The sequence below is a fragment of the Cariama cristata genome, unplaced genomic scaffold, assembly GCF_000690535.1.
Source record: "Cariama cristata isolate BGI_N322 unplaced genomic scaffold, ASM69053v1 scaffold7184, whole genome shotgun sequence".
NCBI classification, from domain to species: Eukaryota; Metazoa; Chordata; class Aves; order Cariamiformes; family Cariamidae; genus Cariama; species Cariama cristata.
The window spans coordinates 107,439-132,891 of record NW_009613468.1 but is presented as its reverse complement, the minus strand read 5'-3'; the positions used below and the strand labels follow the sequence as shown (position 1 = coordinate 132,891).

The following is a 25,453-nucleotide window of genomic DNA, read 5'->3' as shown; positions in this document are numbered from 1 at the left end:
TGCTTTCTCTTATCTGTTTTTTGTTGTCAGTCTCTGGCTTACCATTCTGATAAGTGATTTTAGTGAAACTCATTCTGTTACTACACTGATAGATATCAAAAGAGAGTAGACACACGCTCGCTAGATTTGATTTAAAAAAAGGAAGAAAACTTCTTTGAAAAATGTCCCTCCTCACCATTTTGTGGACCAAAATTTATATTTTTTTAAATATTCTGACTAGCTGTAATAGAATCATAGAATCATAGAATACCAGGTTGGAAAGGACCTCAAGGATCAACTGGTCCAACCTTTCTTGGCAAAAGCACGGTCTAGACAAGATGGGCCAGCACTCTGTCCAGCTGAATCTTAAAAGTGTCCAATGTTGAGGAATCCACTACTTCCCTGGGAAATTATTCCAATGGCTGATTGTTCTCATTGTGAAAAACGTTCCTCTCCTGTCCAATCGGAATCTCCCCAGGAGTAACTTGTACCCATTACCCCTCATCTTTTCCATGTGACTTCTTATAAAAAGGGAGTCTCCATCTTCTTTGTAGCCACCTTTTAAATTCTGGAGCATGGTGATAAGGTCTCCCCTAAGCCTTCTTTTCTCCAGGTTGAGCAAACCCGGTTCTCTCAGCCTTTCCTCACATGGCAGACTTCCCAGTCCTTTGATCACCTTTGCGGCCCTTCTCTGAACCCTCTCCAGCCTGTCCACAGCTTTTTTGTGTAGCAGGGGCCAAAACTGAACACAGTGTTCCAGGTGTGGCTTGACAAGCGCTGAGTAGAGGGGGATAATGACTTCTTCATCTCTGCTGGTGATGCCCTTGTTGATGCAATCCAGCATCCTGTTGGCTTCCTTTGCCACAGCAACTCAGTGTTCACTCCTGTTGAGCTTGGTGTCTGCCACCCTCAGGTCCCTTTCCACTGAGCTGCTCCCCAACTGGAGAAAGCCCAGCCTATGCTGTGTTCCTGGATTACATTTTCCCAGGTGCAAGACCTTACATTTGTCCTTGTTGAACTTCATAAGGTTCTGTGAGCCCGCTTTCCCAGCCTATCCAGTTCTTCCTGCAGGGTGGCTCTCCCTTCCGAAGCATCCACTTTCCCACTCAGTTTGGTGTCATCGGCAAACTTCATCGAGGTACACTCGATCCCATCATCCAGATCACTTATGAAGATACTCAACAGCGTTGGGCCTAGTATCGATCCCTGGGGGACCCCACTTCTGACAGATTGCCAGTTTGAAAAGAAGCCATTTCCCACCACTCTCTGGGTGTGGCCCCTCAGCCACTTCCCCATCCACCACACAGACCACAACGGATCAGTTTCTTTAGGAGGAGGCTGTGTGAAACCATACTGAAAGCCTTGGAGAAATCCAGATAGACGTTGTCCACTACTTGCCCCACCTCAACTGAGCAGGTTACTGTGTTGTAGAAAGCAATCCGGTTTGTCAAGCATGATTTGCCCTTGGTGAATCCGTGCTGGCTTTTCCCAATCCCGTGCTTCATTTGACTTGTGATAGCCCCCAGGAGGATTTGTTCCATAACTTTCCCAGTGACCAAAGTACGACTGATGGGCCTATAATTGCCTGGATCCTCCTTTAAGCCATTCTTGTAGATGAGGGTGACATGAACCTTCTTCCAGTCTTCTGGGATGTCCCTCAGGCTCCACGACTTCTCATAGATCATGGAGAGCGGCCTCTCAACAATGTCAGCCAGCTCTCTGAACACCCTCAGGTGGATTTTGTCATGGCCCATTGATTTGTAGGGGTCAAACTCCTTTAATAGTTCACAGACCAACTCTTCCTTCACTGACGGTGGGTTTGTGTTTGCATCAACCTGGATTTTTGTTCCCAAGGCCTGGGGCCCAACAGTGCTGGTAAAGACAGAGGTGAAGAAAGTGTTGAGAACCTCTGCCTTTGTTGGTGACTAATTCACCTCTCCTGTGTAACAGCAGGCCAATATTTTCCTTCTGTTTTGATCATACTCAGAAGCTTGCAGTTAAGCCAAGGGGATCTGATGCTCTGCTTGCTTCCCTTACCTTTAAAGGGGATGAACTGGTTTTGTGCTTCCAGGAGAGTGGTCTTGAAAAACTCCCAGCACTCGCTAACTCCTTTATCCTCCTTGGAAACTTCCCATGGAATCCCTCCTGACTGAGCTCTGAGAAAGCTGAAGTTTGCTCTTCTAAAATCTAAAACCTTTGTCTTAGTACTAACCTTCAGCATGCTCGGCAGCATCCCAAACTCCACAGTATTGTGATCGCTGCGGCCAGGGCTACCACTAACCGAGATATTACAAAGCAGGTTTTCTTGGTTTGTGAGTAGCAAGTCCAGCAGTGTTTCATTCCTGGTTGGCACATCTAACATTTGTATGAGGAAGCAGTGCTCTACGCGTTCCAGGAAATTGATGGATGACATATGAGCTGCTGTATTGTTCTTCCAACAAATGCCAGAGTAGTTGAAGTCACCCATAAGAACCAAGTTCTGTTGACCCAAAGCTTGTTTAAATGACCCAAATATTGCTCCGTTTGCCTTATCGTCTCAGTTTGGAGATTGGTAGCAGATGCCTACTGTAAGATCCCCCTTGGAGGCGACCCCTCTGATCTTGACCCACAGGCATTCAGTAGGGTGTCCACAATTGCCATAGCTGACTTCTATACATTCAAGGTTCTCCTTACATAGAGTGCGACTCCTCCTCCTCTTCTTCCCTGCCTGTTTTTACAAAACAGCCTATAGTCATCCATTGTGACCCTCCAGTCATGTGAGTTGTCCCACCATGCTTCAGTTATTCCTATGATATCATAACTTTCTGACTGGGCACAGAGCTCCAGTTCCTCCTGTTTGTTTCCCAGGTTGCATGCATTGGTATACATACACTTGAGGTGGTTGGTCTTCTGGTTCTCATCTTGGGAGGTGGCTAAGGAACATCTGTCACTGCTCTGGTTGGCCTGCCTCATTCCCCAGTTGGATGCAATGGTGTGAGCATTGCCACTTTGGACCCCACCACCTGAGTCCTTCAATTTAAAGCCCACCTCACCAAACTGGCCAGCCTGCTGCCAAAGATTCCCTTGCCTCTTCTAGACAGGTGGATCCCATCCCTTCCTAACAGCTATAGTCATAAAAGAATGTCCCGTTGTCATAAAAGCCAAAACCCTCATGACGGCATCAACCATGAAGCCAGAAGTTGATTTGTATGATGCATCTATTTCTGGCTGCACCCTTTCATCTGATGGGAAGAAAATATAACCTGGGCACTGATACTTTTCTCTTGCACACCCAGGGCTTTGTAGTCTTTCTTGATTCCACCCAGGTTCTGGCTTGCGGTGTCATTTGTGCCCACACGTAAGAGTAGCAATGGATAATAGTCTGTGCTCTTGACAAGTTGTGGCACCCTCTCAGCAAGATCTCGGACTCTAGCTCCCAGAAGGCAGCACACCTCTTGTGACTCCTTGTCAGGTCAGCAGATGGGCACCTGAGTGCCCCTGAACAGAGAGTCACCCACTGTGACCACCCCTCGTTTCTTTTTGTAGTATCCACTACATGCTGCTGGTACAGTTTCTCCTTGCAGACCTTGCTCGTGGGTGTCTACAGTTGTTAAAAGCTTCATATCATAATACACTTCCGCATTTAGAAAGTACCAATTATCTATAAATATAGAAATTTGGTAACAAGCATGAAAAGTATAAACAGAGAAGTGACACATAGGCAGGTCATTTGCTAAAATACAGAAACAAGAAGAATATCTCCATGTTCTGTTACTGGATGTGACAAGAACATTTGCCACCTGGAAGATGACTGCTGTCCCCGCTCTCAAATGACAGTTGTGCTTTCGTTGCTATCCTTACATTGTGTCTGTTGGGACAGAAAGCTAAACAACGACGCATAGTTCTCCATAAATTCACAGGCCAATGGCACCGTATTCTCATCTTTATGTGAGGACTTCACGTGTAACTTTGAGCAGTCACTGAGAGTCACTCCCTGAGGCTGTTGCTCTTTTAATGTGCAAGATGCTGAATTTGGCCTTCTCTAGCTCTTACTCCTCAGTCTTCAAAATGCGACATGGAAGACCCTGAAACCAAATGAAGCTGCATTTTGATGGGCCCCATTCGCTGTATCCAAATCTCCTTTTCAAAGTTTCAGATATTTTAGTGCAGTGACATGAAGGAGTTCATTTCCCTGCTTAGATCTCACACTGCTAGATCTCGACCACGGACAGAAGGAAACCCTTCTCCTTGATACCAAAGCTTGCATGAGAACATGCAGAATATTATGACTTCCCTTTGAAGACTCTTGCATTGGCTGGTGTTCAGAAAGAGGAGTGGCAGCTTTATTATGGCTTGGAAATTCTTAATATCTTGACTGATGGCAAACTTTCTGCATAAGGTGATGAAGTTGAAACGCATTTGTCCTCTGAGTTCCTGGAGCTGCACACTTCAGTTGTGTGACGTGGAAAGTCCTGATCATCCGCTGATACTCAGTTGCACTAATTGAAGGCAGTTTAAACAATACTGCTGATTTGAACTTGCAAAAATCAAGTTAGGCTCATTCTCCTGTTTTGCGCACGTAATGCATCGGTTGGGCTCGCGTGGTGTAATCATAATTGTCCTCCACCAGCTGAGACCAAACTGCTGTGGCTGGGTAACAGCCTGTGTTTCACGTCAATGAAATGAACACATCCAGCATTTGCTGAAAAACATGCTGAAGGAATAAAAAAAAAAAAGACAGCCCTAAATGCTGATGAATGTGAACAGGACACTGCAAAGTATTTCCTTCTGATGAGTCCAAACCCAATATTTCAGGTCTTGCGTGACAGCTTGGGGCTAGTTTATCTTATGTCGTTGGGTCTGCTGGCGCCATATGAAGCCAGCATGAACCACCCAAAAGCGTCTAAAAGTAAGAGAAGTGTCTAAGCAGGAGAAGGCGATCTCTTGTAGGAAGAGGAGCTACTGCCCTCTGTAAAAGGGACAAGCCAGGAAGGACTCCAAAGAACAGATGGAGACAAAGCCTGTCCTGAACAGGAATAATCCCTTTCCTTGGAGGTAATGTCCTTCAGAAAATGCACGTGCCCCAGTGAAGTGGCTGTGGTGGTGTGAGAAGTCTCTTTTTTATAAGCAGAAACCATTGGGAAGGTCGTGGGAAGGCAGAGCTTGTTGTCCCACCAACCCTAGTTTGGTGGTGGCATGTTCCAGCCCTTCAGGGAAAGGTAGATGTGATGAAATGAGTGCAAGAAGGTATAGCAGAGAGGACTCAGTAAGAACAAGCCTTTCCTTAAGTTATTGTAAATCTCATTATTTTCGGACTTGAAGTGAAACTTGCTTATGTGTATCTGGGAGGTTTGAGAGCGGTGTAACTTTATACGCGGTGCCTGAGGGTGTAGGACGTGAAGTCCATGGGCTCTGGAGTAGCATTCCTTTCCTATGGCCTCTGTCAGATGAAGGGCATTTTGGGGGTGTCGTTACACCGTCTTCTTTCTAAAAGCAAATCTTTGCTCAGGGCACAAAAGTAGGCTGTGTGTCTCATATAAAAGCAACGTAGAAAGGTGATTTCTGAAAGCTGTCCTACTCGCTGATACCGAAACGGTCTCTGTAACAACCCCTCTATGCCAAATTTAACTATGGTAGCCCCCTTCCCGCCCGCCTCTCCTACATTTTGGGCTGTTTTGCTGGCACACAGCAGGCCCATGGGTGTGTTTGCAATTACAGAGGGTGAAACAGGAACAGCTCTGCCTTATCTCCCTGGTTTCCCAATGTCACTGAGCACACTTTATTTTGAGATTCCTGATGGTGCTTGGCAAAGATAAACAAAATCTTCCATCAGGAAACCTGGGAGCTATTTCCACAGGAAGCTTCAAATCACTAAAGTAAATAAAACCCTTTTACATTATTCCCAGCCACGTTATTTAGCTAGCCTGAGCTTGTAACAATTGGTGAGAGGTGTCATATATTAGGGGGCTCGTAGCCGTTAAACAAATGATTCTCTTGGAATCCTGTGCATTTTGCTTTTGTCCTTGGATTTATTCAGAAAACAGTCTTTCTTCACAGAAGACACATCTAGGACGAGCTCCAGACCTGACAACATGGAAGTAGTTGCAACTATATTATTGTGTTGGCACGCTATGCTTTTACGTTAAAAATAGTTCGTTTGTCTCAGTCCCAGGGGATCTTTAGTTTCATCTTAAGAGTTTTGCTTGGCTCTTTCTAGCTTTTACTGAGTACTGGCATCTGCAAAAGCCAAAAATTAGCAGTATTTCAGACTCATACCCTGGCTTTCCCAACATATACTAGAACTATTTGAGATGTACTGTGAGTAAGACGCAGCAATTTCTTTCATCCAAATACTTATCCATGATCAAAACTTTGGACCCTTGATTGATTTTAAGTGTATCTGAATTCAATGCTTTTTAATGAAATCAAGCATAGGATTCACTTCATCTAACTTAAGCCTTAAAGTTAAGTATTTAAGCCTAAGCTAGGCATGTAGGATCTCTTCATAATTAAGCCTGAGGGATCAGGGTATCTGGAATTTGACTCATCTTAAGGCAATGGGTTGCATTGCCCTCTGGAGGTGCCTGTGTCACTCCATGGGCTGTAAACTTTTGCTCGTACCCAAAACAGCTATGTTCAAGTCAAGGTCTACAGTTTGATGGTTTAGGCTAAATATGCTGTACCCCATGTAAGGAAAGGTTTTGTGTTATTAGCACTTCCAGTCAACATGTTCTTAACTGAGATCAGAATCTGGCAGCACGTGCTCTTACGTATCAAAAAGGGTGCTGAGGATAGTCACTTATAGATGAGTTCACTAAATTTAAAGTTTTTCTTATAGTTTTGTTTGCAGGAGAGAGGAAAAAAGGGGATCCCAATGAAATGTAAGAGGAACAAGTCAACACACAGGCTTTAATCTCTAATCTAATATGTTAGTGTCACTGACTCCATTTGGTTGATCTTTGGACCATGCACCTGAACTACAGCTGGTGGCAGGCACACACTTTCCTCCCACCGCAAGGAGACGATGAGTTCAACCAACAGGAATCAGGCCTCTCCCTGGAAGGCACTTACAGTCAGAGGAAATTTCAATCCAGGACTTGCAGGAGCCCATTTACCGTGTGCTTAACACTCAGGGCTAAGTGTAGAAAAGAGGATATTAAGGGGAGCGACTGGTACCAGACTTTCAGCAGACAGAACTTTGAAAGGCAGCAGTGAGCAGGTCATGGTCATGGTCCCCCTGGGGAGGCAAGGCAGCTCAGTTTGTGTTGTGGGGGTTTAGGGAGAAGATTTCTGGTGGATTGGTTAATCAGTGAAAGAGGTTACTGAAAGAAGATGTGGGATGTTATTCACTGGACATCTACTCTTTACGTATCCCTACTGATGTGACATTAAACCCGAAGCGACATTGGGACTGAATGGAAGGTGGTGTTGAGCTGCTCATGCTCTAAAGGACAAGAAAAAAAGGCATAATTCTCCTTTATGAAAGACAAAACCATTCTTATGATTTTGAGTCAAGTTCACAGCCAAGTGCCGCAGCAATTAGCAGTGAAAGAACAATTGAAAATGGCCAAAGTCAATGTTGCTTGACCGAGAAGAAGGAAATGACTTTATCAGAATATTGGCTACAAATAAACCAAGAGAGGTTGCACTCCAGGAGTAAAACTTGGAAGTGCTTTCCCTCAGGAACTTGCTTCTACTTTCACTGGGATCAGTGGCGTAGCTCTCCCTTGCTGGAGGGATGAGCCCCAGGCAGAGCCGGCCGGGAGGCAGTCGGCACCGCCGCGGCTCTGTGCCGCTCCCCAGGTGGAGAAAGCTGCAGTAGGGTTACCATGAACTACAAACACAACTTCATCAAGTATGACTTTTTACATTGTTGTCTAAATTATTCCTGCCTGAACACGAATTTGCTGTGCTGTGCTATGAAAAGTCCTTGTGAAAACTTGAAGTCATGTTAGTAAATGGTTAGTGCAATGATCCTTGATTTCTCTTGGGTGGAAATATTGTTCACCTATGATTAATGTCAAGTAGCCTGAATAGAGGGATCTACATCCGAGTGCTGCCCACGCACAGCTGGCCACCCAGGCCAGAGCACATCCTTTCTGCTTTCCTCCTGGGTGGCTGACACACTTTAAATGCATGGAGGGTAAGCACCTCTGTTCCAAGGGAAATCTCAGGCAGGTAATCACAGATTCCGTAATTTCTCAGGATTTGAGGAATTTTTAAGAAATAGACATAATTTGTCTGAATAGTTATGAATAACAAGAAGACAATATAACCAAGCATGATGAGCTGCAGTATTTTTCTACTGTCCTCCTGAGATTTGCTTTCTCTCATGCAGTTCACAAGCTGGAATGGAGATCAGAATTTTCCTCCTTTTTCTTAGTCCCACTGTGCTGTCTTTAAATAATTCTGCTTTTGGTACCTTGCCCTACTCTGTCTTAACTTGGCATAACATTTATACAAACTCACTAGTTCCCAGAGCAACTTCAGTTTACACCAGCTGATATCTGAGCCCAAGTGTCTCATAGCTCCAAGACAAATTAGAAGAATAGCTGGAGCCCAGCATGTGAAAGGAAAGATTAGAGACTTGAGCAGGAAGACAACGACATTGATTAGTTCAAAGGCTTCCTGATAAAGGGGAAAATATACGCCGTGATAATTTTGGCTCATTCGTTTCATATAAACTAAAAAGTGTTCTTGATTTTTGACAGACGTACCGAGTGGATTCCATATTAGTTTGGAAAGAATGCCCATTGAAGGAGAGAATCTGGTATTGTCCTGTTCGGCCAACAAATTCCTGTACAAAGACATTGCTTGGATTTTACCGAGGACGGTCAACAATCAAACGAAAGCAAAAAGGTCCCTCAACAAGGAGTACTCCATCACCCTCACTCTGACCATCAAGAACGTTTCCCTGGCACACTCGGGCACCTATGCCTGCCGAGCAAGGAACATATACACGGGGAAAGAAGTGCTTCAAAAGAAAGACGTTACAATCAGAGGTGAGCACTGCAACAAAAAGGCTGTTTACTCTCGGATCCTCAAATATAAAAGCACAAGGAATGATTGTACAACACAAAGCAATGTAAAGCATTAAAGGACTCATTAAACAGTAACAGGTGTCTCATATCATCTTGATTTTTTATTACTGTTGCTACCTTTCAGGCCCTGAGGTGGTGCACATTCCCCCATGGGTTGGACGTAGGAGGAATAGCAAACAAAATCGTAACGCGTGAGCTTCCAGTTGAGTTCAGACGGGTGTTTTCTGCTTTGACAAGGCACGTGGAAGCTGGGGTTTGGAAGATCCCCTGTGCTACATTTTGCATGTTGTTATTTTTTTCTCTTGCTGCCTCCTACTGAGCAATAAGGAAAACTTTGGATCAATCTTTCTTCCACTCTGATATCAGCCTCATCAAAAGTGTCAAAGCTGAATAAACTGATTAACTTTAAAAACTGCTGTTTTCAGTCAACAACGGACATTTAATAAGTTAACTTGAATGTGCGGAATGAGCACAATTCAGTTTGAGATTGACTGGACTATATATTTTTTATTTTAATCTGATCTTGATGGACTTATAAATATTACCTGCTGAGCAAGTTCTAATGCTTATTTATTTGAAATTATTTTCTACACTAAAGTACATTAATCTTAAAAAGTATCTTCTAAAAGAAGTATGCAGGGAAGAAATAAAAATGTTGATATAATGCACAGACCTATCATATCATTTATAATAATGGTGATTTAAAAACTGACAGACGTGAACCATGTTTCTCCAAATAAATCCAGGTAGACTTCCAGTTGCTGTGTTGGTCAATTTTTAAAGTCAGTTCTGCACTGATGTAAAAAGCTACTGATAAAAGTGTGAGTGTTGCTCGGGGCCTGAAGATTCAGGAATTTGTAATGTTGTAATTATCCTATTAGATGAGAAATATTACACTAACATGACTGACAAGGTTGCAGCCAGCACAGTGAGTTGTTTAATGCTTTTTTAAAAATACAAATTCAGAATTGAAGCCATTAAAAATATTCATTGCTTTTGGTATGCAAATGACAATTGGATTTATTATGGGGATTAAGAACCAGCCAAACTGCTGAAGGAGAATTAAGGGCAACCTAAGGCTTTCTTACGAGCGTTTCCCCTTTTTTTTCCTTCTTCATGATTTTGCTATGAGATGTTTCTGTGTATTATAAATCCTGTATAAGGGAAAAGTTACTATTTTTAATAGATCTGATAACTTTATTTTTTTACAATACATAGCTTTTATTATTTTTGGTTACATTTATGATTGCTCATTTATATAGCATTTACATAAGCTGTAACAAAACAGACCGTAGTGACCAAAATAGCTACAGCAAAGGAACAAAGTGGCTGTGCTTTTAAAATAGAGGGTGACAACATGACAGTTTCTTGCGCTTGGGAACTCACCAGACTATTTCCTCCTTTAGGTATCGAGACTGTGTCCCACGGCTAAACTTGTCGTTCACGTGGGAATTGCTTTTGTCAAGTGTGAAAGGGTAAACAATAGCATTTCCCCATAATGCCAGTTTCATGGAGCCTAAAATGCTTAGAAAACAATTGATAACCTGGAAGTTGTCAGAGTAAAGAAAAGAATAATCATTTATATCTTGAAATGTCACCTATAGCCCGCTTGTATACAGTAGCTCTTTTGTTCATTATTAGTGTGATGGCTTCCAGAAACAATGTGTTCTTGCAAAGGGATCTGGCGCTCTTTTTTTCTAAAACAGGCCTAAAAAGCAAACGAAATCATTGATGACTGCTTAAAAACGGGGCAAGCGCGCCCTTTAGCATTTGCAAGTCTTCAGAAGCATTACAATACAGAATCCCCTTTTTTACGAGGCTATTTTGTGAGAAGACATTTGATGGCAAGGTGGGCGGTGATGACAGGACGTTACAAATTTTCCATGGCCTTGGGAGCCGGAGCACGATGACTTGTAACAGCCAGTTGCCAGGCAATATGAGATTGGGTCAAAAAAAAAAGAGATGTGGCAATTAGACTGTTCCTCTGTGAAACTGTTGTGAATTGAGACGATGTGTATCACTGCTGGGTGGACGTCCTACCAGCCTGGTCTCGACCAGCTCTTGGAAGGCCATGCTGTGCAAGGATGTCGTAGCATCCCGATGTGGCTGCCCGTGTTGGGAGGCACAGAGAAACCTCACTGGAAACGTTTGAGGAAAGCAGTTCTTGTTGGCCAGATAACTACTGATGTCACTTTTGGTGTCCTCAGATGACTGGAGAATCTCATCAGTTTGGGGAGTTTCTCTGCTTTCTGTTGTGTAATATATTATTTAGGGAGAAAGGTGTGAATTATATTTCTCTTTTTTTTTTTTAAGTGTTAAAATTAAAACTTGTATTTATATTTTTGTACTGATTAATAAAAATAAGTGAACAGACAACATAATCATAACAAAGGGCAAAAATGGATGGAATGCAAAAGTAAACCCCAAAATGAACAAATTGTAATGTTTTCCCCTTGTTTACCATTGTTTGCTTTTGGAAATGCAAATTTTCCCTCCTTACCACCCCGGGTCGGCTGAATACTCCGACACCAGCATCCCCTTCTCCCCGCTGTGATGCCCCTGTCGCTCCCCTGGGCTAAACTCTGCCTACAATGAAGTTCCTCGGGGTAACGGAGAGCAGAGTTTGGCCCGGCAAGGCAGCGTTTGTGGGCAGGCACAAGGGCTGGGGATGAGCCCGGGGGGCTGCCCTGGGTGCTGAGCCCTGCTCTGTGCGTGCTGGTGGCCAGGGCAGCCCCTCAGCTTCAGGGTGAGTGGAGCAGGGCATTGGAAATCGCCCGCCTTGGCTTCACCGCAAAAACGAACAGGAGAAAACGAGTGGTTTGCAAAAGAGAATAATCCTCAGGTTGACCAAGTCCTTGAAAAATCAGCTGATTGCAGCGGAGAAATTACTGAAAGTCTGTGAATGGTGACTGAAGTTTTAAGCAAAAAAGTTTTTCTTAATATGAAAACCCGTCTTTAGTGTATGGCTATAAACAAATTAAAATTAATCACAAATAACTCGCAGAATGTGTGATTTGCCTTTGTTGTCTCATCTTGTCCGCCTTTGTTTTGGATGCCTGGGCTGGGGTGTCCGTCAGGAACTGCTGAGAAATGCAGACTGTGGACGTGCATCAGACGGTACCTGTTCAGAGACAGTGTTGTGAACAAGGAGAACTGTGCAAAAATTGAGGCAAGATATTGATGAGAAGAGGGCAGTCTTCTTGGCCGCAAGGCAAATATTGTTGACCATGTCATTGTGTAGGCATGGGATGAAGAATTTACTTTACAGCCTCTCTCATGAGCGTTGCTGTTTGGGAAGAGAGAACAAATTGTCTACTACACTGTCAACAAAAAATAGCATTGCCTGGGGAAATTACAGACTTGCAGCTCAGAAAAGCCCAAAGTGGTCATTGCACGGTCATGACTATGCTGGAATTAATTTCAAGGGGTAAGAGCATAGCAAAGATAGCCTACTTTAAAAGTGCTTTTAGGACTACGGGGTTCATGCGCACTGCATAAGCTGGTGGTACGTAGGGGCTTGATTTTTCTGGAGAGTTTTTATTTACAGTTGGTAACAGAATGATTGTGAAGTTGGAAGTGTCTGATAGTTTTTCTGAAAGGGTAGAGAATAATCTTCCAAACACTGAATGTCAGAAATTCAGCTGATATTATACTTGAACTTGGCGTATCGGTATTGATTGCAGTCTAAAAGAAAATATTTGCAAAGAGTTGGTTTCTGCTTTGTTTTATTTTGGTTTGCCTCTTATTTTGTAATGTCTGTCTTACCATGTTAGTAACTGCTGATTCTTGAAAGGAAAAATTGCAAATAATCGGTTCTTGCAAGACCCGGGAATTTGAGGGAACCTGCAGAGCACCTGCATCTGTGAGATTGCTCAGGAGCTCTCTGGATTCTCCATCACTGCTTTAAAGGGACCAAAATACCAAAAAGGATGATGTGAGGGTTGCAAATGTGACAGAAAGGTGTTGCCATACAATGTGCGTAGACATGGCAAATATCTTGGTCCTTGTCAGAACAGCCTTCGGCTCTCTACGAAATGGGAGAAGGAGTGGCAAAGGGTTGAGATGATGATGAGAAAGACGCGTCGTTTTGCTTCTTTCAGGGGTGACTTTTACGTGATGTCCATAGACTGCTTTTGAAACGCCCTTCTGGGAGGCGCTTGAGCAGAAGCAGAACAGACGAGATGCACTTCCAATACTGATTGTCACTGGCTGTCATGGAAATGTTTTATTACATTGCGTTTGCATGAATGTCAGTAGATAAAAGTAAAAGAGGAGCGGTGTTGCTATGCTGTGTGGCCTGCTAGCACTCAGCTTCAGCCCCTGCCGTCAGGGTTTCCAGCCTCTGTGGGATGTCGGAGGACACGGGCGCATTTCTGCCCAACGCAGTTTTGGCAAACAGGCTGCGGTGTGGTTTGTTACCTTCAGCCAAACATACGAAACGCAAAAGTGGAAGAATTTATGAAGACTTCGGGACATGTAACACAATGCTTTTGTGCTTATGGTTTCTGGGTTTAGATGATGTGAGTTTACCGAGCATTACTTATAACGGTATTCTTTAAAGTAAGTAGGTGATGTAAGTCACATTCACGGGTATCGAGGTGTACAGAGCTGCATGGTGCTATCAGGGATGCAGAGATACTCTGCTACAAGGGTGTCCTGCTAATTGTTAAAAACCTTGGTGTCACAGTTTGTTTCTCTTAATGATGCAAAATTCCGAGCTCTCACAGAAACTCATTGCTTTCGATAAACACATGTGGTTGGTAATGGAGCTGAGGAAATCTTTTCAACAATGTCATCATCGGGTCTTCATTGATCACCATAGCCTGCTATCACTGAGTAACGGGAATACTCTGTACACACCAAATGCTCTTAAGCAAACTGGAATGGTAAATAAAATCTGCGAACAATGAACTTGGTAGAACAGCCGTAGCAATTTCTGGCATCAGTAAAACGCTGGTAGGGAAGATAATTAAACCCCCGCAGTTACAAGAGTGTAAAATGGAGGTGTTGTTTTGTCTTGTAGCTCAAGAGGCACCAGCCCTGCTGCGGCAGCTGATGGATCAGACGGTGAACACCAGCAACTCTGCCATGTTGGAGTGCCAGGTTCGTGGCATCCCCGAGCCCCAGATATCCTGGTTTAAAAACCATGAAGAAATACAACAAGAATCAGGTGAGAGCTCTGTGTACTCGCTTACCTTTTACAGTCTTTTTATTTACCCATCTGCCTTGGGTAGCCATTTGCGGAGTCATTGGCATCGGTACTGGATGTAAGGAAGGAGTACTGCCCGGGCGTTACAGGCAGCAGCACGGGTACTCCGGGTTACTCTGTCTCACTCCGAAACCTCACCCAGGTTGGAGGTACAGACACAACGGGTCTCTGTGCAGTCAGTGGAAAAAATATAGCTCTCAGTTTGCATCATAGAAGATTCATCTCCGGAGAAACATATTTCTCTCCATTTACTATAGAGGGAGCCTAGGGATCAGGTGTCTTGGCTCAGCGTAGAGCCAGGCAGGAGAAAACCAAGCTTGCGTGATGTGCGTAGGAGTACCAGGGGGACTCTGTGGGTGGGCGTGAGAAGTCTGCTCTTGATTCCCAACCTAGCCACCAGACTAAATCCGTACCTGGGGTGTCCAAGACCGAAATGCATCTGCTTGCAGCAGAGGAATCCAGGTCTCACGCAGCAGAAAGGAACAGCTTCCCAGGTAGCATGCTGCAGCTACAGGAAAACTTTGGGAGATGTTTACTGCTCTGTCTGGAATGTGGCTTCAAAGACCCGCTAAGGCTACAGGTCCAGCTCTGCCGGCACCAAAGTCACGGATGTGTGCCTTGAAGATCTCAGGTGGAGATGAATGATGAGGGGAATGGCAAAACCATTCTCATAGGAATTCATCCACATTCGGATGAGAAGTACACAATGAGCTGGTGTAACAGGCTCAGCAGTAATGTCCAAGGAGGTTTGGTCTGTAGGGACTTGAATCCTAAGTGTAGATTTCAATAATAACGTTTTAGAAAGTCGATGTTTGCGGTTCTGTCCTGCATTATTGGAAATTAATATAGCAAGGATAAAAGCAACTGGGAAAAACTCTCAGGATTTCTCCAAGTGAATTATAAGCCCGCGCAGACTTGCAGCCCAGGCACTAAACTTATTCTAGAGCCAGATTTCATGAAGATTTACAGTGACCATGTCGTTGTAATGTGCTTTGCTAACACTGTCTTCTACAAATGAAAGTTATGTGTCTAACTTGGATGTAATGCAACACATAAAGTTGGGAGCCAGGAAGATGTCTCTAGAGGGTAGGTCAGAGCACTTTAGTTAGGTGCCTGAAATAGATGGTGGGAATACACTTTGATGGGACAGTAATTCTGATGGAGCCAAACACACGAGTGTGTCCTTGACTGCACATTTCCTGGCTATACGATGCCTTAGAGGCAGTCCTGAGGCGAAATCTGCTCCCTGTCTCTTCCTCGCTTTCTGGAGTGTTGCCAGGCTGGCTTCTGGGTTGACCTAGCTGGAATAACCAAGATGTTGAAAACTTCAGGTAACTCCTATGTTTTGGGGTACACCTCATGCCACCTCTTTTTTGCACTAGCCGGGGTCCTTCTGCAAAGGGCCTCATCTTTCCATGCCACATGGGCAAGCGAGATTTGGAGCGAGTCTGCTACCCGTAAGGCCAGTGTGGGTGCATGGAGCTGGGTCTTGGAAGTGCTCTAAGCTTGAGCTGCTTCTGGGGCAGACCTACGCCTGTAAGTGCAGTCATCAGACCACCCATTTTCCAAAAGTTGGAGACATGCTGAAGAACTCACCTGGGTGAAAGTCTAGGCACGGTGCTAATCAATACACACAGTACCAAGTGCTCCCAACATCATTCCCTTAGGCTGAGCTTTTTCACTGACACAAGTGCTTTGCAAATACTGATTTCCAAAAGATTCCCAAAACATCCAAGTATATTTGGCTTTCCTGCGGACAACATTGTGCTGTGCAGTCTGTGGCTCAGATTTCTTTTGAGAAGAACTTGAAGCAGATATTATTACACAAGGGCCTGTTTTTGTTTATATCCTGGCTCCCTCTCATTGCAAAATATTTCATTTCACAGGAATAATTTTAGGGCCCGGAAGCCGAATGCTGTTTATTGAAAGAGTAAGAGAGGAGGATGAAGGACTTTACCAGTGTATAGCCACCAACTTAAAGGGGTCCGTGGAGAGTGCGGCGTATGTCACAGTACAAGGTAAGGCACGACATTAAATGGGAAGAACAAGCTTGCCAGGGTGATGTTCCTAGTCAGGCTGGAAGGGTCGGGGTATGACTTGGGGCTCATGCGGTGATCTCTGAAGGCAACAATTCGAAGGAAGTCCTAGCAAGGGAAACGTACCAGGTTGGAAAGGAAGCCTAGCAGGAAATGCTAACTCGGAGCGTGTTTACACTGACCTAAAAAGAAGAATTGCTTCAACCCAACAAAGATCGGGTCAGGGTGGAAGACAAATGTAAATTTAGTATCATCAAAACAAACAAAATACAGAACAAGGGACACTTTCCTACCCACTCATTTTCCCATTTCAGGTTAACTCCATAGAAATTAGAGGCCTGGGATATTTTCATTTGTTTATTTTCAATGTAAAGCAAACTGCCAAGTTGAACTAGAAGATTTCAGCGTAGCGATAGCTACACGTGCATTTTGCAAAGGCACTTGTTGTAAGAAATAGGTATGATCTAGTTATTTCTGCAACCATTACTTGAGTTATTTTGCTCTTCGTTTAAATGTCCAGCGTTGTTCTGCCTTCTGCCAAGCTTGACTGAGACCTGTGGCAGTGACTTCTATCAAGTCATTTTACATTGCATTAAAATAAGGTTTATTCAGTGGCTTTGCAGTTTCATTGAATACCCTTTTGCTTCATATATTATGAGAAGTAGGTTGACATTCTCCATATAAGTCAGTGCCATGTACGAATTGAATTTGACAGAACCTATCTTATTGATCTCATGCGTTAAGTAAATAGTCCTAAATGCATTTAGTTTCTCTTTACAGAAGACAATTGGACTACCACCAGGTCTCTCAGGCAGAATTTATGTCTTTGTGGCTGTTCTTATTCAATTGCCAAACATATCTGAATACTACGGAGTATTTGTATACTACCCTACAGCAGAAGACAATTACAGCTAGTAAATCAGTATTGATTTTCTGCCATGAGTGCGTTAATGGTGATCATTGATGATACAATGATGTTTTTGCTTTAAAAGGTCAGGGATAAGTACATGTCCATGTGGACCAGCCTAACTGGTGTAATCAAGGAGTTGAAAACACCTGTCTCCTTGTGAATAATGCTAAGGTTTTTATGGCTGCTGTAATAGCTAAAAGAAGAACTTGTCCCTAAGTACTTGCTGTCCAATGCACCCTACTAATTGATAGTCCTGGACAAGACAATTCATTATTGTGTTGATTTATAACATCACTGTAACTTGGCTATTTATTTCAACCACAAGCATTCTGAAGGACGGCTCGGAAGTCATATCTCCTGATCCAGAGGAGAGGAAAGACAGCAGCCAGGAAGGCTTCTTCTCTGGTTACATGTCCTGGGGGACCACTGGCAATGTTCTTGTGTGACTTCTGTGGGAGCTCTTAGAAAAGCAGGAGATGAAGTCTACCATATTAACATCTATAGCTTTGAGACTGGACGAGAAAATGAGAAGTTGTCTTATCTACTGTGACCAAGGAAAGTGCCTTTCCACCCTGTCTCTTCCTGCTGCCTGAAGGGACATCACTGAAGGTTTTCTCACTCATTCCTACGCCAAACTGAAGCGTTTGTCCCTCTGCCAGGGAACAGCAGCCTCTCACCCCATCACTGAGCCTGGAGGGACGAGATCAGGGTTTCAACGTGGGGCTCTCTCTAGGCTTTGCCATTTGCTTGTCTTTCTGAGAAACACAGACGACCCTGCGACTGCTGCTGCGAGCACCAAAGCCTTCCCTCCATCCCGGAGGCTCTCGGAGCGCAGGGCTGCAGATCAAAGGGAGAGGAGCAACGCCTCGTGCCGACGGCCGTGTTTAGCAGATTGGAAGAGTAGTTTGTGAATGAGTCAGGAAGGAAACCGTCTGCTCTCTTTATTTCCTCTGAAAAAACATTTTTATACTCAGATAAAACAATGTGTTATTTTTGTATCTGAGATGGATGAATGGATGGTGGAATCCAAGGGCCATCTTTAAATAATCGCAGCCCATGTTTGGTTTGGAAGCCGTCCTTGCCGGGCTATCTGAGGAGGAGAGGGGCTGCGTTTGTGGCCATGTCAGACCAAGCTGAGGAACTGAAGAGGCAGCAAATCTGCAAGGACGGAACGGGAGCAGCAAATGACTGCCAGAGCACCCAGCAGGCAGAGGGGAGTGTGTCCCTAAAAGCCTGGGGACACACGCTGCTGGGTACGAGGGGAACACGGGCTGTCTCGGGCAGGTCTCCTTCGGAGGGATGTCTGGCCACATGGCATCTGCCCCGCTTGCAGAGCGGGCGACTTGCCATGAAAGCCTTGCCCTGCTTCTCCTCCTGGGGACCCTCGCACCCCTCTCAGCGGGACCCAGCGATACACCTAGTTGCAGAGGTGCTGCACCACGTGAAGAGGAAGGGTTGACGAAGGAAGGAGCATCTTCTACAGCTCACACTCATTGAAATCCAGATGTATAACAAGCCAATGAATGCAGCAACGTGACCTCTCTTAAAGCCGGTGCTCGATAACTTAATGTGATCCCTGCTGATGAGAAAAGCAAACATCACATTTATTAAGTGTTCCCTGAACTATTCTGACACCATTAAAAGGGTGTTTGCTTTTTAAATAACTCTGGTTTTCTGTCTCTCTACTTTTCTGACTTTGTATCTCAAAAAGTTGTTGCACCTTTTGGGCCACTCTAGCTCTGAAGTCATCAGAAAAGTTTCCATGAAGTTTAACTGGAATTCCCTTGGCTACTGAATGAGGTTCAGCTTGGATTATGTGGGTGACTGTAAGAGAAAAAGTGATCAGCAAGGGACATTTAGACTCCTGTTACCTCAGAGAACCGCCAAAAAGCCTTGGAAGGGAGTTCTGGAGGTTCAACCTCAGCTCAAGTCAGGATCGTGACCAACACTACATCCAGTCAGTGATGGCTTTGTCTGGCCAAGTCTTGACAACCTCCAAGGATGGAAATTCCTCAGCATCTCTGAGCACCCACCGCAGTGCTGCACTGCCGTGACGATGGGATCACACGGCTGAAGCAGGGTGGATCACACTGGTGCAGGGGTGAGGGATGCTTTGGGTGCAGCAGAGTGGTGTCAGTGCCCCAGGCATTGCTTTTTCCCTGGTTCACACCTGAGCTGCACCTCGACGTTGAGAGCTGAAATCCTAATGACAGAGCCCATGCCAAGCCAAGGCTTGAGCTCGTGCCTGGCGGGGTCAGCACGTTAGTCCAGGCTCTCATCCTCGCATGCCTGCACGGTCCTGGTGGCTTCTGTCGCTGCGGAGAGGGAAGAGCTGCTGCCGGTGGCATTTCTTCCCTTTTCCCTCCACAGCACTGCAGAGAGATGGGACGGAGCAGGGGGGCTTTGGAGGGGCTCTGGGGCAGGAAGGGGGCTGCTGCTTGCCGCAGCGAGTCAGACGGACGTGGCAGAGCTGCACACGGGGGGAACGTCGGTGTCTAATGAGGTGGGTGGTGGGTAAAGGTCTGGGATGGGTGTACGGGGGAGCCAGAAATCTTGGGCTACCAGGCAGAGAGAGGGATTTAGTCCTGCTTACATCCTTTCCCAACTCTGCTAATCCTAAACCCTCTTGTGAGCGTTCCTGCCTGTTCTGCCTCAAACCAAACCTTTTCCTACCCAGATGAGAAGTACTCAGCCAGCTCTGGCTGCAAGGCTTTTAGCAAGACTAGGAATCTGGCATTTGATAACCCAGCCCAACCTCAGCCTGGAGAAATGCTTTCTGGTTGCCTAAATTCGCTCGGACATTTCAAAGACAGCACCTTCGCATCTCTTCTCAACCTCCTGTGCAGCATAAGGTAGCGGCTAGGGAGTTGCTGCCTTCCACCCCAGACTGGCTGTACCATGCCTCATGGGGTTTCTGAGTCCTGCCATATGGAGCAGTGGCAACAAATGAACCTTCAGCCCCTCCAGGTTTTACTGAATAAATGTCAGAAACTATTACTCACCATCTGCATGGGTGCTGCTCAGAAGCAAGAGGAGGGTATCCATACGTAAAAGGACAGCCTGATGGCAGAGAATGAGCAAGCTGCGTTGGGCTGTATCATTTATGCCATCACTATGTCGCATATCTAAATCAAGCTTTTAAAAAAATACTTCTGAAAAATTAACACTCTTGGTATTTTGGAGAAATATCTCTATTTGTAGCTGCAGTTGTATGTTTCTTCAGTGAGCTTTATTCTCAAAGCTCCAGAATGGATATGCCAGAGGAATCTTAGATATAGGGCAGGAACGCAAATCTGATTATCACCTTTACAGAGGGAAGATATTATGCTAGTTGAGCTACAGCTACAGGAAGCAATTCAACCTCTGAACAAAGCCTTGTAGCCTTGCCTAAGACAAGGCAGCACATCCCTCTGGATTACCCGGTAAGCCCACCAGGGAGACATCAGTCATCCCTTTTCCATGTGTCAGGAGTAACACCGAGCAGCCCGGGGTCTGAAACTGCTGCAAGTGCAGTTGACAAAACTACTGTGAAATCATGTTTGGAATTACTTCTCCTTGTCCTCTCATTTTCTCTCTCTGGAGGGTATATCAGAATAAGAGGCAGAGCGTGAGGGATTTTTTTGCATTTGCTACCAATCACATGGAAAACATATTGTGGGAAATGTGGTATTTTGACATGATCACAGGATTTGCAAAACAGACTGCTCTGAAACCATTTTACGAGTCCCTAAATAGCAGTCTGAAGTGAATTTTATTTTGGCTTTTTTTAAATATCTGTCAGTGGGCTTTAATACCCTCCAGATTTCTAATGTTCATGCTTTCTTGCTGCTCCGTTTTCAGTTGTTGTTGTTTTCGGTTTTCCCTTTCTGTGCTGAATCTGTTCCCCGGTGTGGCGAGCTCTCCCAGCTCCCTGCCAGCTGGGTTCTGTGAGGTGCTACTGGGGACGGAGAGGGTCCCACGTCCCCTCAGGGACCCTGGCCCCGGGCCACCGGTGTGACTGGTGGGAGACCTGAGGGCACAGAGCCTGCCAGGGGACCCACGGCTTGGCGGGAGGGCTAAGTCCTATGCCCAGCTTTCTGCCCAGTGGGGATGGGGCTCAAGACCCCCATGCCGTACTTCCTCTTAGCTGCGCTCACAGGTGCCACACCGGACCCATCCAGGGCATGAGAAGAAGAGCTCATGGACTCCAGCTGCCTGCACCGTGAGCCTCCAAGAGACCCACCCCAAGTTTTAGTGAGGGCTGGTGGGTTTCCAGCACGGCTGGGATGGAGGTCAGGGCTGCAGGGCTCAGCCGTCAGCAGGGAAGAGCTGGCTGAGCTGGGGCAGAGCAGGCACAGCGCCCGAGGAAAGGTATCAAACATCTGGGATGGCAAAACTCAAGCAGCAGCAGGACTGCAGCGTGCCCCGGGTCAAACCTGGATTCACTGATGTCCACACCAGCACAAGCCCTCCTGGGAGCTTCTCCTGCCGCATAGCAGCATCTCTCACACCATGGCATTGAGCCGTCCCCGCCGCACAGCCCATCCTCTCCCGAGGCTGCTGGGGAGTGAGCGGTTCCGAGACCTCTGCTCCTCTCTCGGATGTGGGCTTGGCCAGATGGGTTTTGCTGGTGGGGAGGATGGGGTGAAACTGCATGCACAGGCCCACACACATTCTTACACAGAGAAAATTTGGCTAAAAATACCCAGCAGCTGAATTTCCACCTCAAAAGGAAATTATTATCTGACTGGTCATCCTCAACCTGGCTTGCTTCACCTCCTGCACCCCAAAGAAGAGTTGACTTTTTACTGAAAAACTTACGGATGGATCGAATGCAATTTTACTGTGTTTGGTCTGGAGAAGAGGAGGCTGAGGGGAGACCTGATACAACAGCTTTGCTGGGGAGACCGTTTTTTTTTTGAGGCTCTGTGAGCCAGTCCAAACAGAGATTAATACCCCATAGAAAAGAAGCTGGTCCTTCCTGGTATTTTATTTTAATGGCAAAGAAATATAAAGTGCCCTTGTTTTGCAGGTCCTTTTCTGAAATGTTTGCTGCTTGATTTTCCCAGGCACATCGGAGAGGTCAAACCTGGAGCTGATAACCCTGACCTGTACCTGCGTGGCTGCGACCCTCTTCTGGCTCCTGCTGACCCTCTTCATTCGCAAGCTGAAGAGGGTAAGAACGGACAGGGAGCTCCTGGTGATTCTGTAATTCTGTGGCACCTGCCTCTCCTTACCAGCCCTTTGCTCATGTTAGAAAAATCCTTCCCAGGCCCCTGGGATTGCTGAGTTTACAGGAAAAAAAAAAAAATCTGATTCCCTTACTGCTCGCCTTTGTTCCCTGTGCAAGCCCCAGGCTGCTGATGGGTGCCCAGGGACCGGTGACTCACGAGGGTGAGGATGAATAAGCCAGGAAGCAAAGCCTGGGTGGGGGCAAGCATTTGGGTGCCTGACTCCTACCAAAGGCATCCCCATTCCCCTAAAAGCTGTGGGGGTTTGGCATCTTAACGTCTTTGAAGATCTGAGTGAGTGGGAATGGCAGATCTTCACAGAGCGCGCTGAGGTCTGGTTTGCACACAGTGTCTGGTACAATTACATCGCTTCCAAAGTGACATTTTACTGAAGCAGTTTTGATGGCGCAGGCTCTAGAGCAGATGATCCTGTATCAGCAGGATAATGTGAACTGCCCCTGCAGCTGACCCTCCTGCTTGGCCGAGGCTGACCGCGCTGGTTTAAAGCCCCTTTTTGCTGACAGCACCCTGCCTGCCTTGCAGGGTGTGCGCAGGTTAAACCACAGCAGCTCTCCTAAGCAGAAAATACCATGCCTCAGTAGTGCAGAAAGATCTCAAAGCAACTTGCAGGAGAAGATGGATTTGAGGGAAGGGAGGTATCGGGGCGATGGGCTGCACTGCAGGACATGAGATGAGGAATGGCTGCATGTCCTCATCTCTTAGGTTTTCCACTGAGAACTTCTATTGACCGGTGGGAAAGCAGGACCAGACCTCCAAAGCAGGTCGGTATGGCAGCAGTCACTCTGCCATTTGGTAAGGAGAAATGCCTGGGAGTTTGGGGGGAAAGAAAAGGAGAGGTCAGCTGAAGCTGTGGGCAAACATTGCAGCTGTAAGAGAAATTACAAAGCAAGTGGGTCCAATTCTGACTGCCCACCAGTAGTGATGAAGCAATAACACGACTGCAAACCCTTGGGAAAATGTAAGTTTTAAATTTAGTAAAGGGTTGCAGATTGGTTTTTTATTTGTTATGATACCAAAACTGGACATTCACTTGTTAGATTGTTAAAGGTAATAAAAATAATCATCGTTGCTGTAGAACAAGAGTCTTTAACTAGATGATATGTGAAGTCTCCTTTCCAGATGAGCCTTTCCACCTAGTGTTGGTCTGTGTTTATGGTCTTCTCTGTGTTTCTATTACAAACCCTTGCTCTCAAGGATTTATGTCTGGAATTAGCTCTAAATTAAAGTTCATACAGAAATTACCTTGCCACAACAGAAAAAAATACCTATATGCTCTCTGAGAGCATTTTCCTAAAGCCTGTCTGTTACGCATACAGGGACAAATTATATACTTAACAATTCTTCATCATTCAAAATGTTGTTTCGTAGCTCTAATTGTGCCAAAGATTTGGTATTCAGTGCATCTGAATACAGAACCGTAGGAAGCTCTCTGCACCTTCCCACTCCCCTGTTGCTTTTTCTGGGATGGATCCACTTAAAAGCTCTTCTAAAGTGACTGGTAGGAGCAGGCTGGTACACACCTCTCTGCCAAGAAATGCTCTTTCTGGAGCACCACATGCGCTTCTGTTTCTATCCGTATCCCAGTTATCCACGTCCTGTCCAGGGTCAGTGGATGGTTTGGAGTCAGGCTTTATGCCACCTGATTTTTCTCCCCGAGCATGAGTGCAATCCTTCTTGGGACGAACTTTCTGGTTATTTGGGATGGTGAAAGGCAGCCAAAAGAGGAGCTGTTAGCTACTGTCGTTGTAGTCTAGTTGTGTTTGTAACCAAAGCATACACCGCTAGTAATACCCTTCTTAAATGCCTGGAAACACATGTGTTAGGGACGTATTTCCAAGCCGTAGAGGAGGAAAGTTGAAAGTCACAAGAGGCAGCTAAAGTAGCAAAAAAAGGATACGTAGATATATCTGTGTGTTTGTGTCTGTGCCCATGTGCTGTTTCCACGAGTTTAGGAAAAGCAACACAAAGGGGCTTAGCTCAAGAGGTTTTCCATAAATTCCAACTCATAGCCAAAAAATCAGGGCAAACACTAGATCTTTTCTACAGAAATCTAAGTACTCCTGTGCCAAGAAAAGTCCAGTGGATTAGAATGGCAATCTAGGTGTTCTTTGAAGGAAAATATGTTTCAAAATGGATGGACTGGAGAAAACTTTGAGATTAGGTTCATCTTTCCTTACATTTCTCATGTGAAGTGGCTAATCCATTTGCTTAGTGGACACTGAACTTCTGACAAATTAATTTGAAATTATGTGTTTGAACTTTTGTGTCAGTATGTGGGTGTTTATGAACTCCTCCAAACTCAAATAATTTCAGTAAATTTGTCAGAAATGATACCAAAGAAATAAAAAACTCTAAAAATTTCTAAACAGTTTCTGAAATGTATAATGTCTAGTCTCCTGACGACTGGTCTTGCACAACTTCTAACCACATATGACCCATCATTGCCGGGTATATGGAAAAAATAAACACTGGCAGTTGAACTCCATCTGTTGCACATGGCCACTTCTTGCTTTGCACAATCATGAAGGAAAGTTATGTTTATCAGCAATGTTTAGTCATTTGCCGAAAATATTTCTCTTGACTGTGCAGAGGGCCTGTATCATAACACTGTATGTTCACACAGATCCACATGGATTTCATTGAAGAAACCAATATATCACATAGGAGGAAAGCTAGGGGAAGGAGTTTCTTTTACACAAAAATACTTGCAATATATAAAAAAGCCAAAGGGAGCTTAAATAAACCATCTATTGGACTGTAAAACACACAGCCCCGTGGACGGAGTTAACTTGGAGCCCTTCATCCAAACAAGATGCTGACAGATACCTTTATCCTCTTTTTCACTTTGCAATATTCTTTATTTTCTAGCCTTATTCCTCCGAAATGAAGACTAACCATTATTTGTCAATCATAATGGATCCTGACGAAGTCCCCTTAGATGAGCAATGTGAACGACTGCCTTATGACGCCAGCAAGTGGGAAATTGCAAGGGAAAGGCTGAAACTAGGTAATATTGGCATACTTTACGTTGGGTTTGCAGTGATTGAATAGGATATACCTGTAACTAC

General features: G+C 45.1%; 1 protein-coding gene across 1 annotated transcript in view; it reads left to right on the top strand.

Annotated features, from left to right (window-relative positions):
- The window catches only part of FLT1 (fms-related tyrosine kinase 1), a 59,192-nt gene that overhangs the window by 10,490 nt on the left and 23,249 nt on the right, over positions 1 to 25,453 (top strand). The window contains exons 3-7 of the mRNA XM_009699039.1: positions 8,670 to 8,960; positions 14,023 to 14,169; positions 16,095 to 16,226; positions 22,203 to 22,309; positions 25,254 to 25,392. Of these exons, the coding sequence (XP_009697341.1) occupies positions 8,670 to 8,960; positions 14,023 to 14,169; positions 16,095 to 16,226; positions 22,203 to 22,309; positions 25,254 to 25,392 (816 nt within the window). The remainder of the gene's footprint in view (positions 1 to 8,669; positions 8,961 to 14,022; positions 14,170 to 16,094; positions 16,227 to 22,202; positions 22,310 to 25,253; positions 25,393 to 25,453) is intronic.